The sequence below is a fragment of the Cryptomeria japonica genome, chromosome 3 (assembly GCF_030272615.1).
Source record: "Cryptomeria japonica chromosome 3, Sugi_1.0, whole genome shotgun sequence".
NCBI classification, from domain to species: Eukaryota; Viridiplantae; Streptophyta; class Pinopsida; order Cupressales; family Cupressaceae; genus Cryptomeria; species Cryptomeria japonica.
In genome coordinates, this window is record NC_081407.1 from 265,069,875 (window position 1) to 265,097,296 (window position 27,422).

The following is a 27,422-nucleotide window of genomic DNA, read 5'->3' on the forward strand; positions in this document are numbered from 1 at the left end:
TTTCACATCTTTTAAATAAATATATTTGAGATATCTATATTAATTATAAATTTTATAATAAAATTAAAATATTACAAATAACACATATAATCTAATACATGGTATGAGCTTTCCACTTATCAATGATTGCAGTAAGTTTTTTGGGTTCAAATAAAGTTTTTTGGATTCAACTAATGTATTTTTATTATTAAGATTATTTGATTCTTCCTCTTCCTAATCATCACTCTCTGATCATCCATAAAAAAAAGGCACACAATTGAATCCAAAATTAAAAAATGCACACAATTGACATACAATTGAATAAAAAAAAACTTATTATATAATCTAAATGAAAAGAAAATGATGTCTATTTAGTCTTTTAAATAGATATATTTATATTATATTAATTATAATTTTGGGGAAATAAATGTCATGGATTTAATAAGCTTATCATAAATTAAAGAAAAAAAACGTTTTATAAGTCTATTTTGTATATCTATTCTTCCCACTGTAAATATGTACAATGTAGGATAAATATTTCGCATACGCAGGGGACAGGCCGGTCTCCCATCCGTATCATTATTTTTATTTGAATTTTTCTCCCAAACCCTTGGAGTCTCTGCAAATCATAGAAGAGATGCAGGAAAACCCAGTTGATTCCACCAAGCGACAGCCTTCAACCAGGTACTAACTTCTTTTTCATTATTTCAATCAAATTTTGTGATGGTGGACTTGTTTGAAAATGTTAAATTAGAGCTGTGATTTTATTTTTCCAATTTGGAAGAGAGGGTTTCATTATATCTTTCAATATTTGAATTTGCATAATTTAGGTGGTTAAATCAATTTCAAAGAATTCTCGACTGAATAATTTCTTAGAATAATTCCATTCTTTATTGACTTTTGAGGGGTTGATTTGAGTTAAACGTGTTTGTTATGTATATGTGTATAACAACGTTAAAAATATACGTGCAGGTGTATATGTAATGTATACGTGTATACACAGATATACGCCTGTGTGTAGCATTGTTTTCATGCCTAAAACAAATGTTTTACAAAATTTAAACTCGAAAACTGGTTGCAGGTTTCAGACTATAGTATCATTATTAGTTGACTGCTCGGTTGACACTGCATCCCGTGGATTTCCAAGCTTAAGCTACAAATGTTACCAATTTATATTTAAAAGCGGTAATAGTAATAGCAAATCTGCTCATAAATGAGCCCTTGTATGCCAGTTGCACCTTTCCTTTATCCTTTTGAATGCCAACGTGGACTCTGAGAGTACGTTGATTTGTAAGGTTTAGTCTACTTCCAAACTTAGTCATCAGGTCGAAACCTAGCGTTACAAGATCTAAACAGTACATAAGATATTAAGCTAATCGATAAAGTCAAATCCTTTTGGAAATGAGGTTGTTATACTCCAAATTGGCATCTGCTTGGGCGTGACAGTACAAAATGACCTCTATTTACCTTTACCCATCATGTGTATATGTGTGAATGTATATAACGATTTCTATAGGGTGCACCTATTTGTCAGATTGCTTCAGATCTTACTGTACTTTCAATGTCAAATTGATCCAAAAAATCAATTCAATTCTAAAATTAGATGATTGGTTGTTTTTCCATTCAGTCAAGGAAAGACTAGTATTGGAGTACCTTTACAAGAATGAATTGCATTTTGTCAGTATTGGAGCTTAATGAGCTTGTGCGCATGGTTGTTAATGACTTGGGATGATCTGGAGCATCTTGGGGAAGAAGACCGCAACTGACAGAAGGTTTTCGATTTTGAGATCTGCTGAAGTCACTGCTTGTTACAGGTGGCGAACTTGCATGTTTGCCCCGGATGAAACAGGTGAACTCATGTTTGCCCCTTGGTGGAACTGGTGAACTCACTAAGGGGCAAAACTATTCTTGGAATGTGAAGGGTTTCAACTTCTTGGCATTAGTTTGTGTGTATGCATTCTTGGGGGGATGTGAAGGGGGCTATGTCAAACACGTTTGAAAAGGGAGCAAAGGTTGGCACTCATGTTTACCACTTGGAGCAAAATGTTTTGCAAGCCATTGTCATGCTTAAGCAGGGTTTTGGAACTGGATTGTGCTTTGTAGATTTTATCAGTTCTTGGAACTTCTTGTGAAGGTTGGTTGGTCATATTCAGACCTTACTACATTGTACTTGGTTGTTGTGTAGTGGAGATGAGGGGTTTATACAGTATTTGCTGGAGTTTTTCGCCTGTTTAGGGTTTATCCAGGTCAAATGTTGTGTTTGAGTCATTGTCATCCTGTACACTACCGCTGTTCTCAGGTTCTGTGTTTTGTGATGAAGTTCGATTGCAAACCAATGACTGTTACTTGATTAAGCAGCTGTTTGCTCTAATTTACATGTTTAGAGAGGTGTTTTGAGTTGTTACATGTTCAGAATCTGTTGCTCTAATTTAGATGTTTAGAGAGGTGTTTTGAGTAGTTACACGTCAAGAATCTTCTGTTGGTGAATTGTTTGGGAGTGTCTCACTATTAAATTGGTACCAGAGCAGGCTGGAAACACCTGTAAATTTACATTTTTCTGTCATTTGGTCGGTTTCAAGCATAGTGCACAAACTCAAACTCGACTTAGACTTGGCAAATGAAAAATTTCGGACTCAGTTAAAACTCACAACTTAAAAAATTACCTAAATTTCTTTAAAAAAATAAATCTTATGCAGAATTCTGTTACTTAAATCATCATTATAAATTACATATCTAGCAAGTTACAAATTATAAGATTTTACAATGTCCTCTTCTCCATTCTAGTGAAAATTGGGGAGAGGGTTTAGTCCTCATGTTCAGCTGTGGCTCCTCATTGGACCTAGAAGGTTACGCTTGTGGCTCCACCCTGCTACTAGATGGCAATGATCCACCGTTGCTATGTTGATGTCATCCAATCTAATATCTCCTCCTTTTGTTGTAATCACAAAATCAACAATCTTGTCCTTTCAAACAAGAAGGGCTCCTCATCCTACATTGTCCAATTGCTATAGGGATCATTCTCATCCAAATGAATATACTCCTTTGATTTGTACTCCACCTTTTTTGTGCAAAGCCAAAGGTCATATCACACAAAAAATAGGTCATTGAGGCATCATTGAGTTAACTAATTGTGCTTCTTTGTGTGAATGCCATTAAATGAACTCCAGTTGTGCACATAATCAGAAGTGCTGCAAGATTGAGACAAAATTCAAAGGGCTAACTTTTGAATATTTGGGTTGTTTCTGTTGGTGTTGGAAATAAGCCACACCTGGACCGACGATGGACTGGTCCAAGAGGGGCCAGTAGCTCAGTGGTAGAGCACTCCAGCAGCATATGGAAGGTCCTAGGTTCGAGTCCTAGCTGGTCCATGTCTCAACATGGTATCAGAGCCAGGTCCAGGCTAGGAGCCTCAAGCACACGAGAGGTGTGGCTTAAGGGGGGTGTTGGTGTTGGAAATAAGCCACACCCGGACCGACGATGGACTGGTCCAAGAGGGGCCAGTAGCTCAATGGTAGAGCACTCCAGCAGCATATGGAAGGTCCTAGGTTCGAGTCCTAGCTGGTCCATGTCTCAACAGTTTCCACCTCAATCTTCTCACCAAAAACCTGTAAATAAGATATTGAAGAGTTTGTAAGCAAAAGCAACTAATATTTCATTAATAGTTGTAATTTGTAACTTGTAAGATATAAGACTTCAATTTTGTTACCTAGTTAAGTGGATCTTCCTTGGATAGCTAGTGGCGAAGAAAATATTTTCCCTAGGGCTTGGTTATAATTTTGCAACTCTAATATAATGAAGTCTCTCACTTCAACGTCAGATATCATTCTCTCAATGCATGTTGAGAGGGTCTCTATAAGCTTACCATTAGGATTTGTGAAACTATTAGAGAAGAACAACTTGCTGTTGAGAAAGTACCCAATTGTGGGAATGGGTTAGAGTTGATTGTTCCACCTATGTTCAATGATCTTCCAAATGGGATTAAATTTGTCTCTATTCCCTCTTAAATAGTTTTTGATGGCCTTTTTAGCTGTAATGTACCCTACCTGATTAACATAATTAATCTATTTTAATATACTAAAATTGATTGAGAGACAAATCATGAAGCCGGTCATTGATATTCTTTAATATTTTAGTTATTAACAAGTGCTTATTTATTTTCCTCATTAGATGATTAATTTCCATTATTCATAGTTCTTAATATAGATATCAGACCTTGCTACTACTTCGGTTTTAAGGGAGAAGGGTCTATGTATGCTACCAAAGCGCTTAGAGACAAAATATAATAGGTTCCCTCAAAGTTTATAGATCCAAGCCCTTACCTATCTTGGGTCTATACCCTCAAGGCTTATGGGTTGCTGATCCCCACCCTATCTTGGGACTTAACCTATTGCTTGGATTTAGATTGCCCCTCTCTGGAACATCTCATTCTCATCTTCTTAAATACTGACAGTAATAACATGATTTAGACTATAACTATACTAATTTCTTATGTGCCCCTCTCTGGAATATCTCATTCCCATCTTCTTAAATACTGACAGTAATAACATGATTTAGACTATAAGTATACTAATTTCTTATGTATTATGAATATATATCTATGTTACCCCAAGTTTCCCGGACGGGGGGACGGGGGGACGGGGGGACGAGTTTCCGGGACGGCAAATTTTTTTCCCAAATTTGGGGACGGGGGGGACGGCAAAGGGGACGGCTGTATAAAAAATAGGGAAAATTTAAAATATATAGGAAAATTCTAAATGTTCATATGAAAACATGGATAAAGCATGCATCTATACATTATATTCATATGAAAACATGGATATAGCATGTGTATGATACTATGAAAACATTTTAGAATGCAAACATCGAACATACAACATTATCAATAGACTCAATACTCAATATGCACTCATAATTCAGAATTTCAATTCATTCACATTGTCAATATGCATATCATAATAGATATTAAAGAAATAAAATACATAATGGAGCCTAATCAGACTCAGAGGTTAAATTTTCACTACTTCCATCAGCGCAGTTCCCCCCTATATTTTTCGACGGGGGTTTGGGGGCAGCGCCCCCAACTTGGGGTCAAGGGGCAGCGCCCCTTGCGTGCTCCCTGTCGCGATACAGGGCGGGGTCGAGGGGCAGCGCCCCGCGAGGCCAAAACTACTTTTATTATTTTATATAGGCATCGGGTGTTATTTTTCTATTGGCAAAAAACCCTTCATGAGATATTTCACTCCCTCAATTACGCAAAAAACATCATTAAAAAAAATTGAAAATACGACATTTTTTATTTTAATATTTTTCCCTAGCCCTAGATGTGGGGGACGTCTGGCCGTCCCCGGGACGGCTGGGACGTCCCCAATCCGTCCCCAGCCGTCCCCGGGACGTACGGACGTCCCCCACAGCTAGGGAAGCCGTCCCCCCGTTTCGGGGACGTCCCCTCAAAATTTTGACAATTTGGGGACGGGGGGGGGACGTCCCTTGGCCGTCCCCAAGTCCCCGAAACGTCCCCGGGACTGGGACGGGGGTTTTCAGGTAGGGGACGCGTCCCCGGGTTTCGTAGATATATATATGAAATTAAGAATGACTGTCACACATATTTTTTTTTTTTGGGAAAAAAGGGGTAAAGATTTATTCAAAAATCACAAAAATACAAAATTCAGGCCTTAGGCCCACCAAGACAACAACAAAAACTAAAAGGATCCTAAAAAAAACCACTAGCACCACCACTACAAAGTCCAGTGACCATAGCATTAGATTTGATCGTCGGATTTCCAATGATAATACCTTTTCGAAAAGCTCTCAAAAAGATGGAATTACACAAAAAACAGGCTAATCCGGAGCCTCGAAGGGCCTTAAAAATGACAATGAAAAGAGAACAAACATAAAAGAGAAATTGATCCTACACCACTGGGTGCTCTTGCATCATCCTGTCTTCTAGCATTAACCTGTCTAAAGTTTCAAGATAATTAGGAGGTAGACCATCCCTTCCACTAAAATCCCAACCATCAACATGCTCTGAAGCCCACTTGGCCAAACAATCAGCCACTCTATTCCACTCCCTTGGAATATGACAAAAGGAGACAAATTCCAATGTATTACACAGTTGTAAAATCTGTCTGACCACAGAAGCTAATTGCCAGCTCACATCATTCAAATTTTGTTTATTCAACATGTCCACAACAATCTGAGAATCCGACTCACAAATAATCTTCCTCCATCCTAAAGAACAACCTCGTTCAACAACAATCTTAATAGCTAGGGCCTCCATAAGATTGTTAGAGTGCTGCCCAATATAAATAGAGAAGAAAAAAACTGTACAACCATCATCACCTCTACCTATACCTCCAATACCTGCATGTCCAGGATTCCCACGGGAAGAGCCATTTGTATTAATTTTTAAGATTCCCATAGGAGGGGGAATCCACCTTCCATCTCTACTTATCCGCTGCTTTGCATGTTGAGATCTATTTCCAGCAGCACAGTCCATTTTAATGTTTTCCAATTGCAGATTCCTTACAATAGCATAATCACCCGGATCAACATTTTCAGACAAATTGCACTTAGCCGAGATTGTCTTCCGAAGCCTATTAACTATCTTCTGCCACAGCTGAGGACTCCCTACATGTGAATCACAAAAGACCCTTCGATTCCTTTCCAGCCACAGATTCTAGATAATAAGGGCTCGCCCAATAGCCCAGGCCACTTGAAGAAAAGAGGTCTTCGTTGGGGGTCTACCCAAGCTATCCCAAAAGTCAATTAAGGAGGTAGCCTGAAAACAAGCATGTTGCCAAGCCTCCCACCACTTGTGCCAAATCTCCCTAGAGAAAGGGCATAGAAAAAACAAGTGGGAGCAGTCTTCCTCATTATGCATACAAAGATAACAGATAGATGGTCTCTGGAAACCTCTCGTACGAAGATTCTTCTATGTGAGGCATTTCCTCTGAGCAACCAGCCATAAGAAAAAATTACATTTCGGCCAAGAGAAGCTATTCCAAACCTTCTTCCACCAGGGAACATCCGTTAGGCCATGCAATTGCCTATCAAGCTGAGCATAACCTTCGACAACAAAAAACTTGCCTTTTGGGTTAGGACCCGTTGATGTGTTTTTTATGCACATAACAATACAGAATAAATTACCAAAGTAATTTACCCTCTTGAACAAAATCACTTCAGATGCTAAGAATGAGATCAACTAAAATGATTCCAAGGTTTCTGCATGTCAGGTTTTGACGAGTGGGTAAGTTCAGTGGTTGATGTGAATTGCTGTGTTTCACTTGGGGACTTACGCAAATGTTTGGATTATCATGAATGATGCAGAATAGGTGTGCTGACAACTTAAGATTTATCAATATGGCTCTGGATTTACTTCTTACTAAAAAAGGGGGAAAAGGAATAGGGTTCAGGAAATCTATTCTAAAACTAGGAATGTAGGAAATGATGAATGGATCTAGTGGAATCAAACCAAGCAAGGTCTCACAATAAGGTATTGACACAAGCTTAATGCAATCATCTAAGGTATACTTAATGATTTTCAGACTATTACCATCAAACGTAGACACCATCTAAGTTGATGCTTGTCAACGGACGCATAATAGTTGAAGTTATGCTTACTCAAATTCCAGTTGACCACACAAGGCGCACTTACCAGTGGCAAGAGGCTAGTGGTATGGATTAAGGATTCCACACAAATGAATTCAACAAATCTTTCACTCAATCTAACATACATGAAAATAAATTCTAATCTAAATTCTAATCTAACTCGGAGGAATTGAGAACCATGAATGCAAATACAACACTTGAAGAGCAAAATCACCAACAATTGAACAATGATTAGGATTCAAATAGCTGCAGCATATACCAACAATTCTACAAAAACTCTCCCTTACAAATGAGAGACAAGGAGGCATATATAGAGTCTCTGACAAAAATGGATGGCCTAGATTGATCTAAGATCAACGGTCGAGATCATGCCAACAAAACCCTAGAATTGCCCTGATCAGGGTTACATAAAAAATGGCGCCACCAACATATGGCCCAATGAAAAGATACCTAGTCATCAAATAGGGAATCTTCTAGAAGATTCCTCCTTGCATCTCTCTCTCTCCTAGCATACTCCAAGAATCTAGCCAATACTGAATCTAACTCCTCCATGGAAATGCTAGGCAAGGTATCCTGCTGTAAATCAATCACATCCAATGAATCCGAGCAAGCATTCAAAGTGTTCTCCCATTCTGGCATGAGCTTCTGCGAATTATGAACATGAATCAACAAAGAGACCAAGTCATCTATTTGACTCTTCTTCAACGAGTCCAACTGGCAAAAATACATAAATTTTATCTTGTCTCTTAATTCGGCTAAGTGTAAACCACTAGCATCACTAACATCAACACCCAATAATTCCTCAATTGAGACAAGGATCTTCATCTGAATGTCCTGAATTAATCCTTCCATCTCCATACAACTCGATTGGGCGTTCTCATAAGCTGATTTCTTCAAGGCTAATGCACAATACTAGCCATGGAAATCGTATATGTCTCCATTGTGCACAATGTTCTCGCTGACCAAGGTGGAATTAGGAACCTTCTTCAATGCCAGGAGGCATGGAATAGTCTTGTCCTGAATAGGCCGGAATTCTTCCCAAACTCCCTCCAAATACTGGATTCTGAATACGAGCGTTGTTGTCTTATCATATGCGTGGACAAACTGAGTAAGGAAATCATCTGCCTGCTTTCTTGTGCTCTCAATCCACTTTTCCACCTCTGAGTGTGTACCTCTCGCTACCTCGCAGTGTGAATGCATTCCATGGTCAACTGCAATAGGGGAAATAAGGGTGGGATCTCCACGCCTTGTCCTTGCAATATACTCTCTGAGTCTAATATTTTCTTCTTTGTACCTTTCATTTTCTACAATCGCTCTGTCTAACCTTGCATTGATTGCCTGGAGGTTGTCACCAATCTCCTGTAATTCCTGCCCTGCGGATGGACGACCAAGGGCAACTGAAGTGATCTGGAAATCCATAGGAGTAGCAATGTCCGCTGTCACGCCTGCAATAGGAACAACAATCTGCGCAATCTGCATTCCTGTCTCATCTCTAGCTATGTGCGACAAAATCTCTGCTCTCTTGGGCTCCTTCTTCTTAGCGCTCCTAGCTAGGTAGTCATCAATATCATCAATAGGCTGTACCTCTATCATTTGTTTACTTTTCTCCATGCTTCTCCTCAGCCATTCAGGAATAGTGGCCATTTCCATACCATCATCAAGACATACTTCTCGATCAAGTCCTTTCAATGCCGAAATAACAACATCATTATCATCAGGATTACTCCTGGTCCAATCATATACTTCATTTCCCAAGCTAACTTCCAAAAGGATAGTAGGGGATTCCGACTGATCATTATTCTCATCAGGAGGTGCAGATGTCACTGTGGCATGGAATTCCTGAATATTTTCTGGTAGTATCACTGTGTTGGAACACTGCTGAGTCTCCTTATTCTGTTCTGTTACTTCAATCACTTCGATTGATGAGACACTACGAGGGGGTGAAGGAATGATAAGTGGAGTGATAGTCTTTTGTTTCTTCTTCACCTCCTCAATCTTCTTCCCTCTGGCCTTGACTTCTCCAGGCATGTTCTTCCTTCTCTTGGGAGCTTGACTCTCTTCGTCAGCATGAATCCTGACATCACTAACAGTTCTCTGATCATCCTCGGAAGTAGACTCTTCCGGCTTCATCCTTTCATAAGTGAAGGGAACACCCATGTCAACCAACTTATTCATCTGCATATCTACCCATGTGCGGGAGAAATTCAAGACCTCTCTCATCAATGCATTTAGGTCAATCTCTTCTAACTCTGACCAATTTGGCAATAGGATTGCCTTCTTCATTTCATTCTCATAATGTGGGTGTGTATGATCTCTATCATCTAATACCTGATCAGGGATGAGGAAAAGTCCACACTTCCTCATGAAATCCACTAACATTTTGGACCACATTCTTCTCTTCACTGCTTGTTCGTCCATTAAGTTAGCCCAATAATCCTCTATGTCAACCTTATGAGTGAACTTCTCTCCCCTGATCCTTTCAACCTTCTTGTCTGGATCGAATCTTTCTCTTTTCTTGTATGTTGCAAATCTGTAGAATGCAATCTCCTCACCTGCAGTGCTAGCGGCTATGGCGGATTGGCAAACCTCTGACGTCTTCCCAACTGAAATAGGGAATGTCATTCCTGTCCTGTGCTTCTCTCTCTGGATAACATCGAACTCTAGAAGCTGTTTCACCACTTCCAACAATATCATTCTGTCGGTTGGATACCTAGGAAGTCTGTAGGGTTCAGATTGAAACCCATGAATCCTGAGGTATGTGAAAGTGGGGAAGTGTATATACCACGATCCATATGTTTCTATCAACTCTGTTGCCTCCTTGGACAATCTTCTGTGGATTCCGCCCTGCAGCATCCGTGTGATGTACATAGTGAATGCATCATTCACTCTCTTATAGTCTTCAATTCTATGCATGCTCAACTGGGGGTAGCATTCATAACTCTTAAATTGTCCTTGCCCATTCCCGACTTCACCTTTACATATTAATCCTCTGTATGAAACAAATTGTGCAAGCAGGTACACCAGGTAGGAAGTCATGGTGAATGACCTAGACCGCTCTACATTTCTCAGCTGGAAATCCAGATTGTCACTTATAATCTTGGACCAATTCACTAGTGTTCCTCTAAGACAATCCTGGATGAAGTAGAACATCCATCCATGAAATATTGCTCCCTGCGGCATCCCCATCACTCTGTTGAGTAGGAATATCAAATCACTATATTCCTCCTTAAAATCTATGCACATGAGTGTCTTGGGAGCCTTGGAATGATGAGACCTGGGCTCAATCATCCACTCTTTGTTAATTAAATTCTTACATACAACCATCTTCTTTGTGTATCTGTCTGCATAATCCTCCTTGGTCACATCCTTCATGTCTGCGTGGAATTCTGAACACCTCAACAATGGCATCCTTAGCAAGGTAGGCGATGACAACGCCCTTAGGACTCTTGATCATTCTTGTGAGCGGATCGTAACATCGTGCACACTCCAGGGTCAACTCACTGCACTGTATGGACTGTGGAAACCCAGCGGCATGGAAAATGCCACTCTTCATGATATTTGCATATGTTGGGGAAGGAACCTGATCTCTGACTCCGAACATCCGACGCTGCATCTGGTTGAAGTCCAGGAAATGCATGTTTGTATCAGCGATCTCCTTCCATCTGGATGAAACCTTAAACTCTGGATAAAATCCAGTCTCCAGCGTCTTCAACAGTTCTTTTCTTTCCTTGTATCCTGACTTTGACATCGCACCTATACGAGGCTCGAAGTTAGACTTAGGAAAATATTCATAATAAAATTCCCGACTTTCTAAAGATTTAGTTAATTTAGAGCATGGAGTCAGAAAAATAATCCATACACTTGGTAAATTTTAGCAATTAAGTTCAAAGTGTGACAACACCAAGGCATGGAAGCCTTCCATAAAATTCATTTATACCTCCTTATACTTAGAAAATATGCAAGCAAAGAATGCAAAGGAGTATACCGGATTGATGATGACTAAGGAAAAGGTGTGAAAGATTGTGTTTTCACACAATGAATGTTTGAAGACACCTTCCGCAATCAACAATGGAGGTCAAAATTCTGAAGACAACCTGAAAATCAGACTTTAAAAAACATGTTGTAATCTTCAAAATGTGCATAAAATCAATAAAAATCAGTTTTATTGATGAAAACAATCATTTTCTGGAATGTAAGTATGGCTGGTAAAAATTAGTTTTCTGAGGGCAAGTCTGAAAATCGGATACTTCAGACTTACCAGCACCTTTGCAAAATGGTTCAAATCCCTGAAAATGATGAAAAATTGCTACGGAAACAGCCCCAAGCAAATTCGCCAAAATTGGTTAGGTGGCTGGAAATGAAAATTTCTGAGGACAACCGCCTAACAATGGAGTTTCAGACCTGCAACAGCGATAAAATGGTCTAAAAAATGCACAGAAAACTCCATAAAACACCTCCAAATGCTAAATGACTAAGTTGGAATTGGCTGGGCAATAAAAACTTAAGTCTGAAAATTAATGACAGCCATTAGTAGAGGTCAAAATCTGAAGCAAACCTCAGATCTGAAGCGAATCAGCAGGCTGGAAATGATGGCAGCCACAAAACATGCATGAAAATCATCAAAATATGGCACCAAATCACCTCCCAAGCAAAATCAAAATTTTCCCAAGCATGGCGCCAAACTTGGAATTCTGAAAATTGACGTCAATGGCAGCCTTGATTTGTAGCAATGAAGGATGGCAGCAATCTGGAAAAATTGCCCAAGTTGGGGTTGGATACCCCAAACACAAAAATTTGCCTTCCCTAGCAAAAAATCGAAATTTTCAGAATTATGAAAAATGTTGTTAATGGCAGCAATCTGCAGCAATGAAGGTCTGAACAACAAGCACAAATGGTGGAGGAAAAATCGCCTAAGTTTCCAATCATGAAATTGCCAACTTTCACCAAAAAATGCTAAATTTGGAAAAAAACGTCAAACTTAGCAAAATCGAAAATCTGAAACTGGTCTTTAATGGCAGCCAAGAGGAATAGATCAGCAAGCTGGAAAAAATGGAGGAAAATAAATCCTCAATCCCACACTTCACAAAAACGCCTTGCCAAAAAATTCGCCCAACTTGGAAAAAAATCGCTTTCATGGAGACACCTGGCAGAAATAATAATAAAGTAATGCTGAAGTTCCTCTCATATACTTGCTTTCACCTCCAACTTTCACCACACAAGCAATGTGGGATAAAACACTTGTATAAATACTTGCTTGGTGAAACCCTAACTTGCTTCTAGAAGGTTCAAACATTTAATAATTATTGCAAATTATTAAATTTGCTTTTAAATTTTAAATAATCATTAATAATTATTTAAAAGCAATCAAAATGGGGCTTATTTATTAAAATATTTCAATTTAAATCTAAAATAAAGCCTCTAGGGGAAAATCGCTATCAGTTGGGATTGAAAAATCCCTTTAAAAATCACTTAAGTGTCAAAATTTACCCCATAAGGGAAATCTGACCCATGCTTGGATAAAAATCCATGCTCAATTTCATCAAAATGCACACAAAAACCTTCCCAGGGGAAATTCGATGTGAGTTTGGACAAAAATCCAGACAAAAATGCACTCAATTTGCAAAAAATCACCCCTAGGGGAAATTCGATATGTGTCTGGACAAAAATCCACACTCAAAACTCACCTAATTTGGAAAAATACCTCCCTGGTGGAAATTCGACCTTAGTCTGGATGAAAATCCGGACTCAAAACTCTTCATAATGTTCCGAGTGGAAAATCGATCCCTGTCTGGATGAAAATCCAGACAAAAATCCTTACTTAGATGTCACAAAAATCTTGGTGGAAAATCGACCCAGGCATGGAATTATCCTTGCACTCCAGCCCGCACTCCACTCTGCACTCCTGGTGGAAAATCAATGGCAGTCTGGATAAATCCTGACACTTAGCCAAATTTTAGCACTTCCAGGGGAAATTCGACCCAGGTGTGGATAAACAGTGGGGGAAATTAGTGGCCAGTATGGATTCCAGGAGAAACCCATGTGTAGTATGGATTTTGAGTGGGGGAATGGGTTGGGTAGTCTGGAATGTGAGGGGAAAAGCACCTCTAGCATGGAATTTGACCCTTTAACCCTTGGAATAAGGATTTCCCTTAGGATTTTATTATTTTAACCACTCAAAATCACTCAGCGACTTTAAATTTGACTGGACTTATACTAATTTTCCAAAAATATGAGCGAAACACTAGGAAAATATTGGAATAAAGTGCGAAACCAACTTAAATATTACCTTAGGAGCGAGAAAACAACTCCAAAAGGTTTGTGAATACCTTGGCACTTTAAAATCACTTGATGCACGTGTTTAAAAACACGTTAACGTTCAAATGGTCAAACACTTAGCAAAACTTAGGATCATTAAAAATATCATCGTTTGCAACTTGATCCTAACACTTCAAAGACCCTAGACGGCACTAGGCACGATCAAAATTCTGAGACTCGGGCACGGGAAACGCAAAATTGCCCACTAAGCAGCCAAAACCCTAACCTAACAATGCAGGCAGCTGGCAAAGAGGGGTCCCTGTTAGCAATGGGGCGATGTGTGAAAAGGTCACAACAGGACCCCAAGCCAAAATATCTCTCTCTTTGAGGGAACTACATAACCTACCCTCCAAGATATTAACCAACACCACACGATCTTCATCCGAGCCACCCAAGGGCCATTCAAGAGGATCCTTCCAACAAGTCACCTCAACTTGTCCAATGCACCTAATCGTTTTAAAATTCTCCACCTTAACCCATCCAACATTAGTGAAAATGTTGCAAAGAGGCTGAAGCTGTGGATAACTAGACAGAATAGGAGGGTGACCATCCCAAGAGTTCTACCAAAAAAGAGCTTCAAAGCCTCTATTACAAATCCAGAAAAGGCCATCTTTAATAAGTTGGGCACCTTTTTTAAGAGTATCCCAAATACAAGAGCCCCTGCCCACTAAACTAAGACGAGGCACCTCATGATCATTAGCACTAGGGAGATACTTGTGGGTTAAAATCTTGGCCTAGTCCTGATCCTGACTGTTACGCCACCTCCAATACAACTTAGCCGCCAAGGCCTTGCTAACCAAAGCAATAGATCTGAGGCCAAGACCCCTAGCATGTCTTTGTCTACAAACAGAGTCCTATTTAACTAAACTCCACTTAGAAGAAAGAAAACTACCAAACCAAATAAATTGACGGGAAAGAGCATCGAACTCTCTCACAAAGCTGGAGGGGGGGGCCTACACAAAACACCTATAAATGGGAAGCGCTTGCACCACAATCTTTAGAAGAATCACTCTTCTAGCAGAGGATAACCACCTATAAGTCCTATGATTAACCTTGCAACGAAATTTATCCAAAATTCCTTGCCAAAAATCTCCGTGCTGAACCCCCAAATCTAAAGGAATCCCAAGGTACAACAAAGGAAGGGACCCCGTCTGAAATCTGAGGATCCTAGCAATCCTATGGTGAATAAGCCGAGGAGTATCAAAGAAATATATGGATGATTTATCCTCATTAATTTTTTGACCTGAGGCTTTGCAATAGATATCCAAAGTTCTCCTGAAATTCACTGCCTCATTGATTGTGGCCCTACCCATCAAACTTGTGTCATCCACAAACTGAAGATGAGAGTAGGGAGGTAGAGCATTGCTCCAACTCCAGCCCTGAATAAGACCATGTCTCACCTGGGAAGTGAGAAATCTGCCAAGACCTTCAGCCATGAGAATAAATAAATAGGGAGATAAAGGGTCCCCTTGCCGAAGCCCCCGCGAACTGCTAAACAATTCCGAGGGTTCCCCATTAATAAGAACTGAGAAGGAGGTAGAAGTCACACAACTAAGAATCCAATTCACCCACTCTTCTCCAAAACCAAAAGCCAAAAGGATCTTCTGTAAGAAATCCCAACTCACCCTATCATAAGCTTTGGCCATGTCAAGTTTAATAAACATAGCCTTCTCCTTAGAGGAAGCCATCGAATGAATAGCCTCCATTGCTATCACAACTCCATCAAGGATCTGTCTTCCATCAATGAAACCACCTTGCTCCTTAGAAACCAAAGTGCAGAGGAGAGGTTTGAGTCGTTCAACCATCAATTTAGTGATTATCTTGTAGACAACATTACATAAAGCAATAGGCATGTACTGATCCAAACTATTAGCCCTCTCCTTCATAGGAATGAGAGCCAAGAAGGTAGAATTCATAGATTTGAGCATTTGTTTATTCCTATGAGATTCCTGAACCACATCTAGAAGATCATACTTTATAATCCCCCAAAATTCTTGAAAAAACTCAATAGGAAACCCGTTAGGGCAAGGAGCCTTGCCTTTTTTCATTTGAAACACAAACTCCTCAAGTTTAGACAACAAAATGGGGCGCAAGAGAGCATCATTCATTTCAACAAAGACAAGAGGGGGAATATAGTTCAAGATGGCCGTCTCTTCCACCATAGCTTTAGGATCCTCCTTGGTAAACAAATTAGAAAAATAACCGATAGCTTCCCTAGCAATTTCTTCTTTAGATGAAAGATGAACCCCTTTTGAAGATATGAGAGAGGTAATAGAGTTACCATACCTCCGAGCTTTAACAAAATTATGAAAAAAAGCTACGTTTCTTTCACCTTCTTGGAGCCAATCCACACGAGACTTTTGTTTCCAGAAAATCTCCTCATGCAACTCCCACTCTTCTAAGTCCTTAAGAGCAAGGGACTTGGCGATACTGAGCTCCACAATCATCCCTTGATCCCTAATTTGACGCGTAACTTCATCCAGCTTGGATTGAGTTGCCATCTTGTGTCTATGCAGATTCCCAAAACATTGGTTATTCCACCTCTTCAGCCTGTATTTCACATGTTGTAATCTCTTCCCAAAGGTGTACATAGCCCGCCCATGGGTAGGCACCCCTTCATACCACCAATCAACCATAAGATCCTTCAACGACTGATCATGAAGTCACATCAATTGGAATTTGAAAGAGGGATTTTTGGAGGTTCTAAAACATGTAATAAAAAGCTTAATAGGCCAATGATCAGAACCCCTCCAATCAAGAATTTCTGAACTGGTGGACCACCTATCATGCACCCAATAGCAAGAAACCAAAAATCTATCAAGCCTTTCAGAGATAGCCTCAACACCACTCCACCTATTATTCCATGTAAAGACACCATTAATTGGCTTCACATCAATGAGATTCAAGAGATCAATATTATCCTTGACTAAATTTGAGGAAGGATCAAGCCTGAATAGCCCATCTCGCTTTTCCTCCAAACTAGTAACGACATTAAAATCTCTAGCCAAAATCCAGGGGAGAAAAGGTTCTTGAGCTCGAAGAAGATTGATGTGAGCCCAAAGATGCGACTTACCCACTAGATCAGTAGGAGCATAAATATTAGAGAAGGGACATCTTTCTCCAGTCTCAAAGTTGAAGCGACCATGGAAATGGAAGATCTGCTAGAAAACCACCACAAAGGGGAAACTTTCCTCGGGTTTCAGAAACAACCAACCCCTCCTGAACTACCATGAGAACTCACTCCCTGCCAAAGGCCTTGGGGCCAGACACGCAAAGCACAACTGGCCAAACCATGTACTGAAAGCTTGGTTTCCTAAATAAAAACAACATCAGGAGACTCAGAGTAAATTAATCTGCGAAGAACCTTCTGTCTAGGGATGCTGTTCAACCCCCTTACATTCCATGAGAGCACAATCATTTATGTGGTTGAGAGAAGTGGGAATCAATGGGCTTCACAGACCCCGACTCAACCAAAGTATCACCAATAAGCTTAACCTTTTCGTGATCCATTTTTCGTCCACTCCTTAAAGGTTTGTCTAAAGAACCCTTTTTGAGGGTCTTTTGCTGCAAGCCTAAAACAGGCGGGGCTTTGTTACTCTTCACAGAATCTGAGGCCACTATAGTGGAAGGAGGAGTAGACGCCATGACCACTGCACCTCCAGGGACTTGTGACACACTAAGTTCTCTGTTGTCTTGAACATGGTAAGGCAAATCCATAACCATTTGAACATCCTATTGATTCTCCAAAGATAGGGCCCGATCCTCTTTCTTGGAATCCCCATCTAGCACCTCATGCTGAAATTGGGCACCCAAGGACATTTCAACTGGAACTCCTTCCTCTTGGACCAAATCATCTAGAACATCAAACCTATTTAGGGTGACATCATTTTGCCTATCCAACCAGGTTCTCTTCTTTCCTTTGCCTTTATTCCGAGGTTTGACAGGAATGAAGCCATCTTTATCAGCAGGACCATCAGGCACACGGGATTTCCCCTTATCTTCCCCTAGAACAAAGTGAGGAGGATCAGAGACGACCAATTTAGAAGATTTATTTTTGGGACATCTCCCCTGTAAATGACCATATTCATGACAAATTCTACATCTAAATGGCAGAGTCTCATAGTCCAGCTGTTGGATCCAAGAAGATGTCCCCAAACATATTTCCATAGAGTTTGGCAAAGGATTATTTAAATCAACTTCTACACATATACGAGCATAGGAACTTACCTTTCGATCTTGAGTTTGTGAAGTTGAACCCACAGGTTTACCAAGAAGCAGTGAGATTGAGTGAAGAATATCTTCTCTCCAGAATTCCAATGGAAGCCTCGACAATCGGATCCACACGGGCACACGAGAGGGAAACTCCTCAGCAGAATTAAAGCCAATATGCCAAGGTTTGATAAAGAGTCCCACCTGGTTGAAAAAATAAGGGCCACCCTCAAAAGCCTTGTTCCTGTCTGCCAGGTTGGAAAAAATAACCAGAAAATAGTTATTGGCTGCCATAAGTAGCTCCATATCTCCTTCAGGAATCCAAACACGGTGTGCCCAAGACTCTAAAACAGGTATAGAGAGGTGAATACCAATAAATTTGCATATGAGAGCATGATTACACCAATATTCAACATCCTTTGAAATTTGCTCAGGTTGAATAACAAGAACTGGACGATCTTGGGATCTCTCCAAACAACCATTCACTTTTTTCATGTGAAAAGGCTCTTTCGAAGAAGAGACGCCTGCCCCTGATTGGGAATTACTAATGTGTTCCTTTCCACATGCATGCATCAAATGAGACGGATCCGCCATATCTAGATCTCCAGAGATCATTTGAGAGGAGGATAATCCTCTATTCTCCATGGACCCAGAGAAAATGCCAAAAAAAGAAAAAGAAGAGGGGCGGAAAACCCAACCCCAAAACCCCGCACACCCCCAACGACAACCCAAAGCAGAAGAAACAGAAAAGGGTCACTAAAAAAACCTTGCGACAGCCTAGAAAACCCAACCACGGGCAAGCAAAAAACGACCCCCAGTAAGCAAGAAACCCCCCTCCCCCTCCGCGGAACGAAGCAAGCAGAGCGCAGGACACAGGCTAGGGCATGTCGGCCCTAGCACGACACCCACGCAAACACAGAAGCATCCTCCAATCCTCGATTCGACTGTCATACATATTGCAGTCCATATTAATATTAATATTACTATTAATTCTGCATAAGAACATTATCGGGCTTCATATATTAAGCATACTTATTAAACACATCCCCATGCATACCACCAAGAACAAGGATGTTATTGCCTACAACTTAATAACAGTTCTGATCTCATCTGATCCATGGTGATGTCACTAGATGCTTTTTATTCATTTCCTTTATATCTCTTGATGTGAGGGAGAGATCACACCTCTTCATCATGTATGTCCTTTGGAAAGAGACACCCTTTCACCATTTGCACTCTTTGTTCTTTCTACCCTTTGAAAGGGACACAACCTTCCACAATCAGATCTGCACTTCTCATTTTCCAAATTCTCCCCCCCTCAAATGAGGTTCTCTTCTCCCTTATATATCTCACGTTTGAGGGAGTCACAACTTATTTCATGCCTTTTGACCATTCATTAACTTTAGTCAAATATTAATTATATTTAATTATATATTTTTTATATTTTAATTTAATTTTTATATTTGTTCTTTTGTATTTTAATTTTATTATTATTATTTATTATTAAATTATATTTTAAAGTAGGGACATTACATTGGCCCTATCTATGGCCTCATAATGTACCCCACTGGGTTTTGATCCCTATGCTCCAACATAAAACTTTTACCAAGAGCCTCAACACCTACAAATACAAACAAATCAAAGTTAAAAATTTATAATGAAAGTAATTCCTTTTAAAAATTTTAAAAAAGGATTCACTTTGATGTTTAAATTAATTTTTTGAGGTTAACTTGATGATCTTTGCATCTCTCTTTGTAAAAGCTTGATAAAAAATTGCTTGTGCAATCCTTACTACATTGGCCTTCTTTGAATATGGTGAGTCAAACCATGCTTGACTCACAAACATTTGCTTAAGTGATGCCAACAAACTATTAATGCTTTGCAAGGTTAGGAAGTTAGTTGCAAAGCTTGTGACATTTGGTCGCACAAGCTCTTCTCTTTGCTTGAGTAAACATGACATGGTGTGAGGACTTCCTCCCATCAAGAAAACAAAAAATCTTTGCTCCAACTATCTTTTCAGACACAACATTGGTATTGCGTTCTTGTTGTTGAAAAACGAGTACATGGTTGTTTGAGGTTGGTGCATGTTGAGCTGTTCTAACCACTGACACCAAGTCATAATCACAAGGATGTGGGTTGTTGCTTGACTAGCAAAGCTCAAGCATTTGAATTTTTTTGAGAATTTTGATCCCTTGTTGATTTGTTGAAAGATCATTGGGTTGCCCTCGTAAGTTTGTTCACTTAGATTGAGGTGGAAATTTACTGACGATTTCTTAGAATAATATTTGAGAGAACGTGGATAAAAAGATGATCATTCCATATATGCATCGGCATAATGGTGTTCCTAAGAGGCGTGATCATAGCATAATGGAAATAATGTGAAGTATGTTGAAGGATACAGATCTAGTTTGTGCATTTTGGGTTGAAGCGGTTCTTAGAGCAATGCATTAGTTGAACAAGACACACAAAGGTTTTGGTGTACAAATTTCATGCACATCCTCAAGGTGTAAAGAAAGAAGTTAATAAGTCTTTGAGTTTTAGCTTTCTTGGATACGACTCAAAATCAAAGGGTTATTGGTTCATGGATCTAGCTACAAAGAAGCTGCACTTCAATAGAGCTGTCTTTGATGATGAGACACTCGCCTCACCATTTATTGCTTCGAAACAAGCATGAAAACTATTTGAGAGTGAAGAAGATGAATTTGAGGACATTGAAAATGAAGAAGAACAAGATGGTGAAGATTTGTTTTAGATGGAACAACCACCATCCATGTCCTCATTTGTTATGCACAAAATACCCAATTGGTATTACACTACCGTGAAGGTTGCGAAGTCAGATGCAAATTTTGATATGTATGCTTCAAGGTGAAAGACTCACAACAAGCCTTTTGATGAAGTAAATTTGGCTCTCAGGTGCACAATGATACAAAACACAAAATCAAAAACAATGAAGTAGGCACTTGTTTCATAGTTTTGGAAAGATTCCATGGATGCAATACTAAGTATTGATGAAAAACAACATATGAACTTGTTGATCTTTCACTAGGGAAGAGAGCAATTGGATGCAAATGGGTTTTCAAAATAAATTACAAACTAGATACAAATATTAAGCATAAGACAACTTAGTTTGGTTGGCAGGTTCATCAAATGGATGGTAAGAGTGCTCTCCTAAATAGAGATCTTAGGGAAGAGGTTTATCAACTTAACCAAAGGGATGCATTGCACTTGATTCGGCAAAAAAAGTTTGTAGACCTGTGAAATCTTTCCACAGTTTGAAATAGGCTTTTAAAGCCTAACATAAATATTTATGAGCATCTCCTTAGTCATGGATTCACCAAAAATCTATATAATTTCAATCCCTACCTCAAAGAGCAAGGTGGGAGATTGTGATTTTGACTGTTTATGTTGATGATTTAGTTCTTAGACAATGATTGAAATAAACAAAGAATGTTCTAAAAAATGGTTGGACAACATGACAAATCTCAAGCTTCTACATTACTATCGTGAACTTGAAGTATGGGAAAAGAAAATTTGTGTATTTGTAACTAAGATGAAATATACCAAGGCATTGTGCAACAAATTAAGAATGATAGATTGCAAACCAATTTCAACACTAATGGAGATTGTCTTTTGGCTATCAAGGAGTGATCAATCACCATAGGTGAATGCGATTGTGTAAAACCCCGACCTTCATTAGCTTTGTATTCATTGATACCCTAATTAAATTTGAATTTACAAGAGTGTGAAACGATTTGCAGAGCATCTATTGTATGAATTGGCTTGTTATACATCAATGCAGAATGGTCCTTTCCATTTACACCTCAATATGAATCACATAGATTGTCAAACGGGTCTATAGTGATGTAAAATAAATTGTAGAGCCTTTTCTATTTTGACTTCGAAATACATTGAACATGCTGTGGTAACAATAGGAACAATTGTTAGAACTGCCACGACAATGAAATCGAAAGTGCAGTGGCAAACCTTTAAATTAATGGATTGTGAATACATTACAAATTTTGCGATAACAACATTAACAACACATAAAAGTACACTTAGAGATGCTGCAAATACCATAGGTAGTCATCTAAAACTTACATGCCCAACCCACAACAACAATAAATCATATGAAGTTGATGCAGTTCTAGTCCTTGACCATGGGATATTGCTCATGACCTTAGGTAAAATTGTGTGATAGGGCAAAGCATTTTTGTCCTCTACCTCGTGAAACCAAAAGAGTTTCTATCTTGCGGTCTTCAGTCTTAGATTTGATTATTCAAACATTGGTGCTTAGATTGATGGCGGCCAGGGTTTTGATTTGGATAATAGTCAATGATCCTTGTCTGAGCACTCCCCATCATTTGATATCCTTCTAATCGATGATTAATGAGGGGTCCCACCAAACAATGGCTAAGGTTTGTGCAAATCATGGGTAGCTGTAGATACAACTCCCACCTTTAAGAATGGGTGATTGGTCATGTTCTATAAGCAACAACTCTCCTTTCCCACATCATTTGAATTGGTTGACTTAATCAGCCTTCTTCATCCCTTGCTTATAGTCATGCATGAATCCATGCCAAAGTGTTTTGATTATCGTTTTTGGTGGGAAAATCCCCTTTTTAGTGGTTGTATCGTCAAGCTGGCCATTAATGGCACTTTGATTGTGTAGGGGTAGGTAGGAATGGATCGTGCAAAAGGATGGGGGTGTCAAAGTTTGGAGGTTGAGGATACTACCTAACTCTTACTCTTGTTGGGGATTAGAGTTTAGAGGTGAGGCATACTAATAACGAGAAGTTTGACTCTCCAACAAGGGAAGGCAAAGGAAAAGCAGAGTGGGTGGAGGAGCTTGTTGTGAAGGGAAACCCCACAACCTACACAAACGTAGTAAGTGGAACATATCTTCCCAGTTATAAACCTCTAAACTCATTGGGTACATGGGGGATCAAAAAAGGGTGACATATATGCAAATTTGGACCAAAGGAGGCATCGGGAATAGGTAATAGGCCTTTAGTCCCTAAATCTGAATCAATTGAAAAGAGGACATTACAAATTCTTTATTGCCAGTTGATTGGGAGTCTCATTTACTTGATCTACATTTTGCCACATATTGGCTATGTTGTTTGTTATTTTTCAAGGTTCATGTAGGAACCGAAGGTATGTTTATGGTATGGTGGAATGTGGCCTAGAATATAAGTAGAATGATTGATATCCTTGGATGACGAGAAATCCACTTTTGGATTTGTATCCTTTTTGGTATTAAATTGGATATCATGGGGAGGGGGGGGGGGTTGAGAAGTAGACCATTGATGCTCATCCTTCCACAAACGTCTAATATTGTATCAAAGGTGGAGTTGTTTGTGAAGCAATATGGTTACATCACATTTTGATAGAAATGGCCATACTTGAAAGACAACTTACAATTCTATTTTGCAGCAATCAGGGTGTGTTGAAGCTTGCCCCTAATCCATTTTTTCATAAGCACAGTAAACACTTTGAAGTTTAGTACGACTACATTTGAGAACATGTTCAACAACATAATATTCAGCTCTAGTAATTTTCAACTTAGGAGTAGTGGACAAACATTTTCATTAAATCCCCTACAATGGTAAAATTCAAAGTTTTTCAACACTTCTTAATTCGTGCTCTTGAGAAAATGATGTAATAAGAGGGGGGGGGGGAATTGTTATAATTTTTTCTTTTTTGTTTGATGTGTGTGGGGAGAGGGCCCACTCCCTTTAGTATGATCTAAAGATAAACAATTAAGGAAAGCTTCAAGAATCCAACCTAATAATAAGGGAGCAAAGAAAAAGAAAGGAACAAATCAAAACTACATAGATCTACCTTGCTCTAGAGTTAGGCAGAAACAATTGAAAGGAGACTGTAAAGAGATTATTACTTTGAGCCCCCCAAAAGTACTTTAGTTCTATATTTGCTATTAGCAAACTCAAAACTCCTCATAAAAGTTTAGCTGCTATGTAATTTGAACAAGTTAGGTATAGCCATGTCCAATTAGAATTTAAGAGCCCATTAGGCTTCAGCCAGAGGCTCCCTTTCACCCCTTCTAGAAAGAAGAGCTTCCATGGTCCATTGGGAGCTTAATCTAATACAATCCCTAGCTTCTAACCAAAGATTTTCTACGTCAGATTTTTTGCTCCTTTGTTTTTTTGATAGAGGCAGAGAGAGCCACTGCAGATAGAAGGGGGAAGCCAATTTCTATAGATGCAATCTTCCCATCCTTTAGCCCTATCTCCTCAAGAATAAGCTGTGTGTCTTTATCCTTGATGAATCTCTCTATTGTAGCTTGGTTTCCATTGTTATCTTTCTCCCTGGATTCACAAATTTTGACTTGGGGCCACCCTTTCCTAACACTTCATGGTTTGCTTTAGTTTTGCTGCACAGTTTTGGGAGATTGTTAAGATTTCTTTGGTCAATAAATCATCTAGGAATCTTTGTAGGCCAAAACATCAACGTTTGATGCCCTGATATCTTCCTCTCTAGAGAGAACCTTCATTGGTGCTTTACAAAAATTGAGGAGCCTTAGTTGTTCTTGCTTTTGAATCCTCCTCCTAGGTATCTTTTCCTTGATTTACCATGAAGCAGCCATTGTTTTGCTAGATAAACTTAGTGTTGGATATTGCTACTGCTAGGATATGTTGTTATCATTGATGTCAACATATTCCTGTGTTTTGGTGTTGCAGAAAAATATTTTGGTGATCCGGTGATTGTAGTGAGTTGATCTCGTTGGTTTATCTGTTTGCTATGCTGAATCAACTAGAGATACGTCATTCTTTATTGATTCCATGATGCTATGTGATGATTTGATCGAGTTAAGGATTTCGGTATGGAGATTGGTTTTCAGTGTTCAGTGTTCAGTGTTCAGTGTTGCAGAGTTCTAGTGTTCGATCCTGTTGTGACCTTTTCACACATCGCCCCATTGCTAACGGGGATCCTGCTTTCTGCGTTGTTAGGTTAGGGTTTTGGTTGCTTAGTGGGCAATTTTGTGTTTCCCGTGTCCGAGTCTCGGAGTTTTGATCATGCCTAGTGTCATTTAGGGTTTTGAAGTTATAGGATCAAGTGCATGAAAATTGAGATTTTAATGATCCTAGTTTTGTCCAAGTGTTGACCTTTTGGAGCATTAACGTGTTTTTAAATGTCTTCATCGGTGATTTTAAGTGCTAAGGCGTTTTCAGATGTTTTGGAGTTGTTTTCTCGCTCCTAGGGAGTTATTCGAGTTGATTTTGCACTTTATCTCGATAGATTTCCTTGTGTTACGCTTCAATTTTTGATGAATTTGCCTAGGTCCAGTTGAGTTTTATTGAGTTTCAAAGTTTCTAAGTGATTTCTGAGTGGAAAAATCATCATTTTCCGGATGAAAATCCATATTTTAAGGGTTAAGAGGTCAAAATTTCATACTAGGGGTGCTTTTCCCCTCATATTCCTGACTACCCATGGTTTTCCCCACTTAGAATCCAAATTGGACATGGATTTCCCTTGAAATCCGTACTTGCTTCATTTTTCCACCACTGTGAGTCCATACTAGGGTCATTTTTCCCCTAGAAGCATTAAATTTTGACTGTGTCAGGATTTATCCTGGCTACCCACATTTTTCCACCAGGGAGTATGGATAGGATTGCGGATGACATTTGTCTTGATTCCACACCTGGGTCGATTTTCCACTAGGTCTTTTGTGACGAGTTTTGAGGATTTTTTGCAGACTCTCTGTCCAGACTATAGGCGATTTTCCACTGAGAGTATTTTTAATGATTTTGAGTCCGGATTTTCATCCAGGTTGAGGTCGATTTTCCACCAAGGGGTAGTTTGAGTGAATGAAGTGCATTTTGAGTCCGGATTTTCATCTAGACTAAGGTCGATTTTCTCCTAGCCCCATTTTGTGTGCATTTTGATGGATTTTGTTGGGAAGTTTTGTCTATACTTAGATCAATTTTCCCTTATGGGGAATATTTTGATGTTTTAAATGATATTGATGGTATTTTTAAATCCCTACTTGGATTGATTTTTCTAAGTGGCTCAAATTTTGATTTAAATTGCAATATTTTAATAAAGTGAGCCTTGTTTTAATTGTTTTTTAATAAAGCAATGATTATTTAATAAATTTAAAAAAACAATTAAATGATTTGCAATAAGCATTTAATGTTTTCAACCTTCTAGAAGCAAATCGGTTTCACCAAAGCAAGTATAAGACCAAGTGTTTTATTCCACATTGCTTGTGTGGTGATATTTGATGATGAAAGTGAGTTCAAATAGAGAGAAGTCCAGCATTATTTTATTGTTAAGTTTGCCAGGTGTCTCCATGCAAGGGTGATTTTCTCTCTTATTGGTGATTTTCGATGAAGTGTTTTGGTGGAGTGGTTGATTGAAGACTTCCATTTTTTCCTCCATTTTTCCAGCTTGGCAATTCACTTGATTGCTCCCATTGAAGTTCCTTGACTACATTGTTTTTAGATTTTCGATTTTTTTGGGAGATAGCGTTTTTTCCTAGTTTGGCAACTTTGATGATTTTAGAGGACTCTTACCTTTAAGTTGGCGATTTTCCTTGGGGCTGCCATTTTTGCATGCTGTTATCAGACTGATTTGGCTGCCATTGAAGACCCCTCATGCCACGATTTTGGTCACAGTTTGCCATTTTTGGAGAAATCCACGATTTTGGTGAAGGGGCGATTTGTTGTGATAGGGTTTTGACTCCAAACCTTGATGATTTTTTTTGATGCCACCATCCTCACTTGCTGTTCTCAGACCATTGTTGGCAGATTGTATGCAGATTGAAGACATTTTCCAGATTTGAAGGTGACGCCGTAGTTGGGAAAATACAATTTTTATTTGGCAAGTGTTTTAGGGACATATTTTGATGGATTCCATGCATCTTTGATACTCCCATTGCTCCTTACTTGCTGTCATTCCTCACATCTGAACTTTGATGCCATTGTTGCAGCAGGGGTGACCTCCATTGTTGGCTGTCCATCTATTTTCAGACTTAAACTTTCATTGCCAGCCAACTCTAAACTTAACGATTTACCTTTGGGAGAATTTTCAAGTCATTTTCAGTCAATCACTTGACCATTTGAGGGCTGTTACAGGTCTGCAACTTCGCCATGGCTGCTTGTCTTCAGAAAATTTAACTCTTACCAGCCATACTATTTTTCCCAGGTTTGATTTGCTTTCATTGTCTAAGTTGTTTTCCATCAAATTTATGCATGTTTAGGTGATTGCAACTTGTTTTGAAAGGCTAATTTGTACAGTTTCAGGTTGTCTCAGACTTTGTTGACCTCCATTGTTGAGTTCGGAAGGTGTCC

General features: G+C 39.2%; 1 protein-coding gene across 1 annotated transcript in view; it reads left to right on the forward strand.

The window, feature by feature from the left end:
• Positions 1–478: 478 nt before the first annotated feature.
• LOC131066825 (uncharacterized) overlaps positions 479–27,422 on the forward strand; it is a 106,239-nt gene continuing 79,295 nt past the window's right edge. The window contains exon 1 of the mRNA XM_058001684.2: positions 479–663. Within this exon, the coding sequence (XP_057857667.1) occupies positions 617–663 (47 nt within the window). The 5' untranslated portion in view covers positions 479–616. The remainder of the gene's footprint in view (positions 664–27,422) is intronic.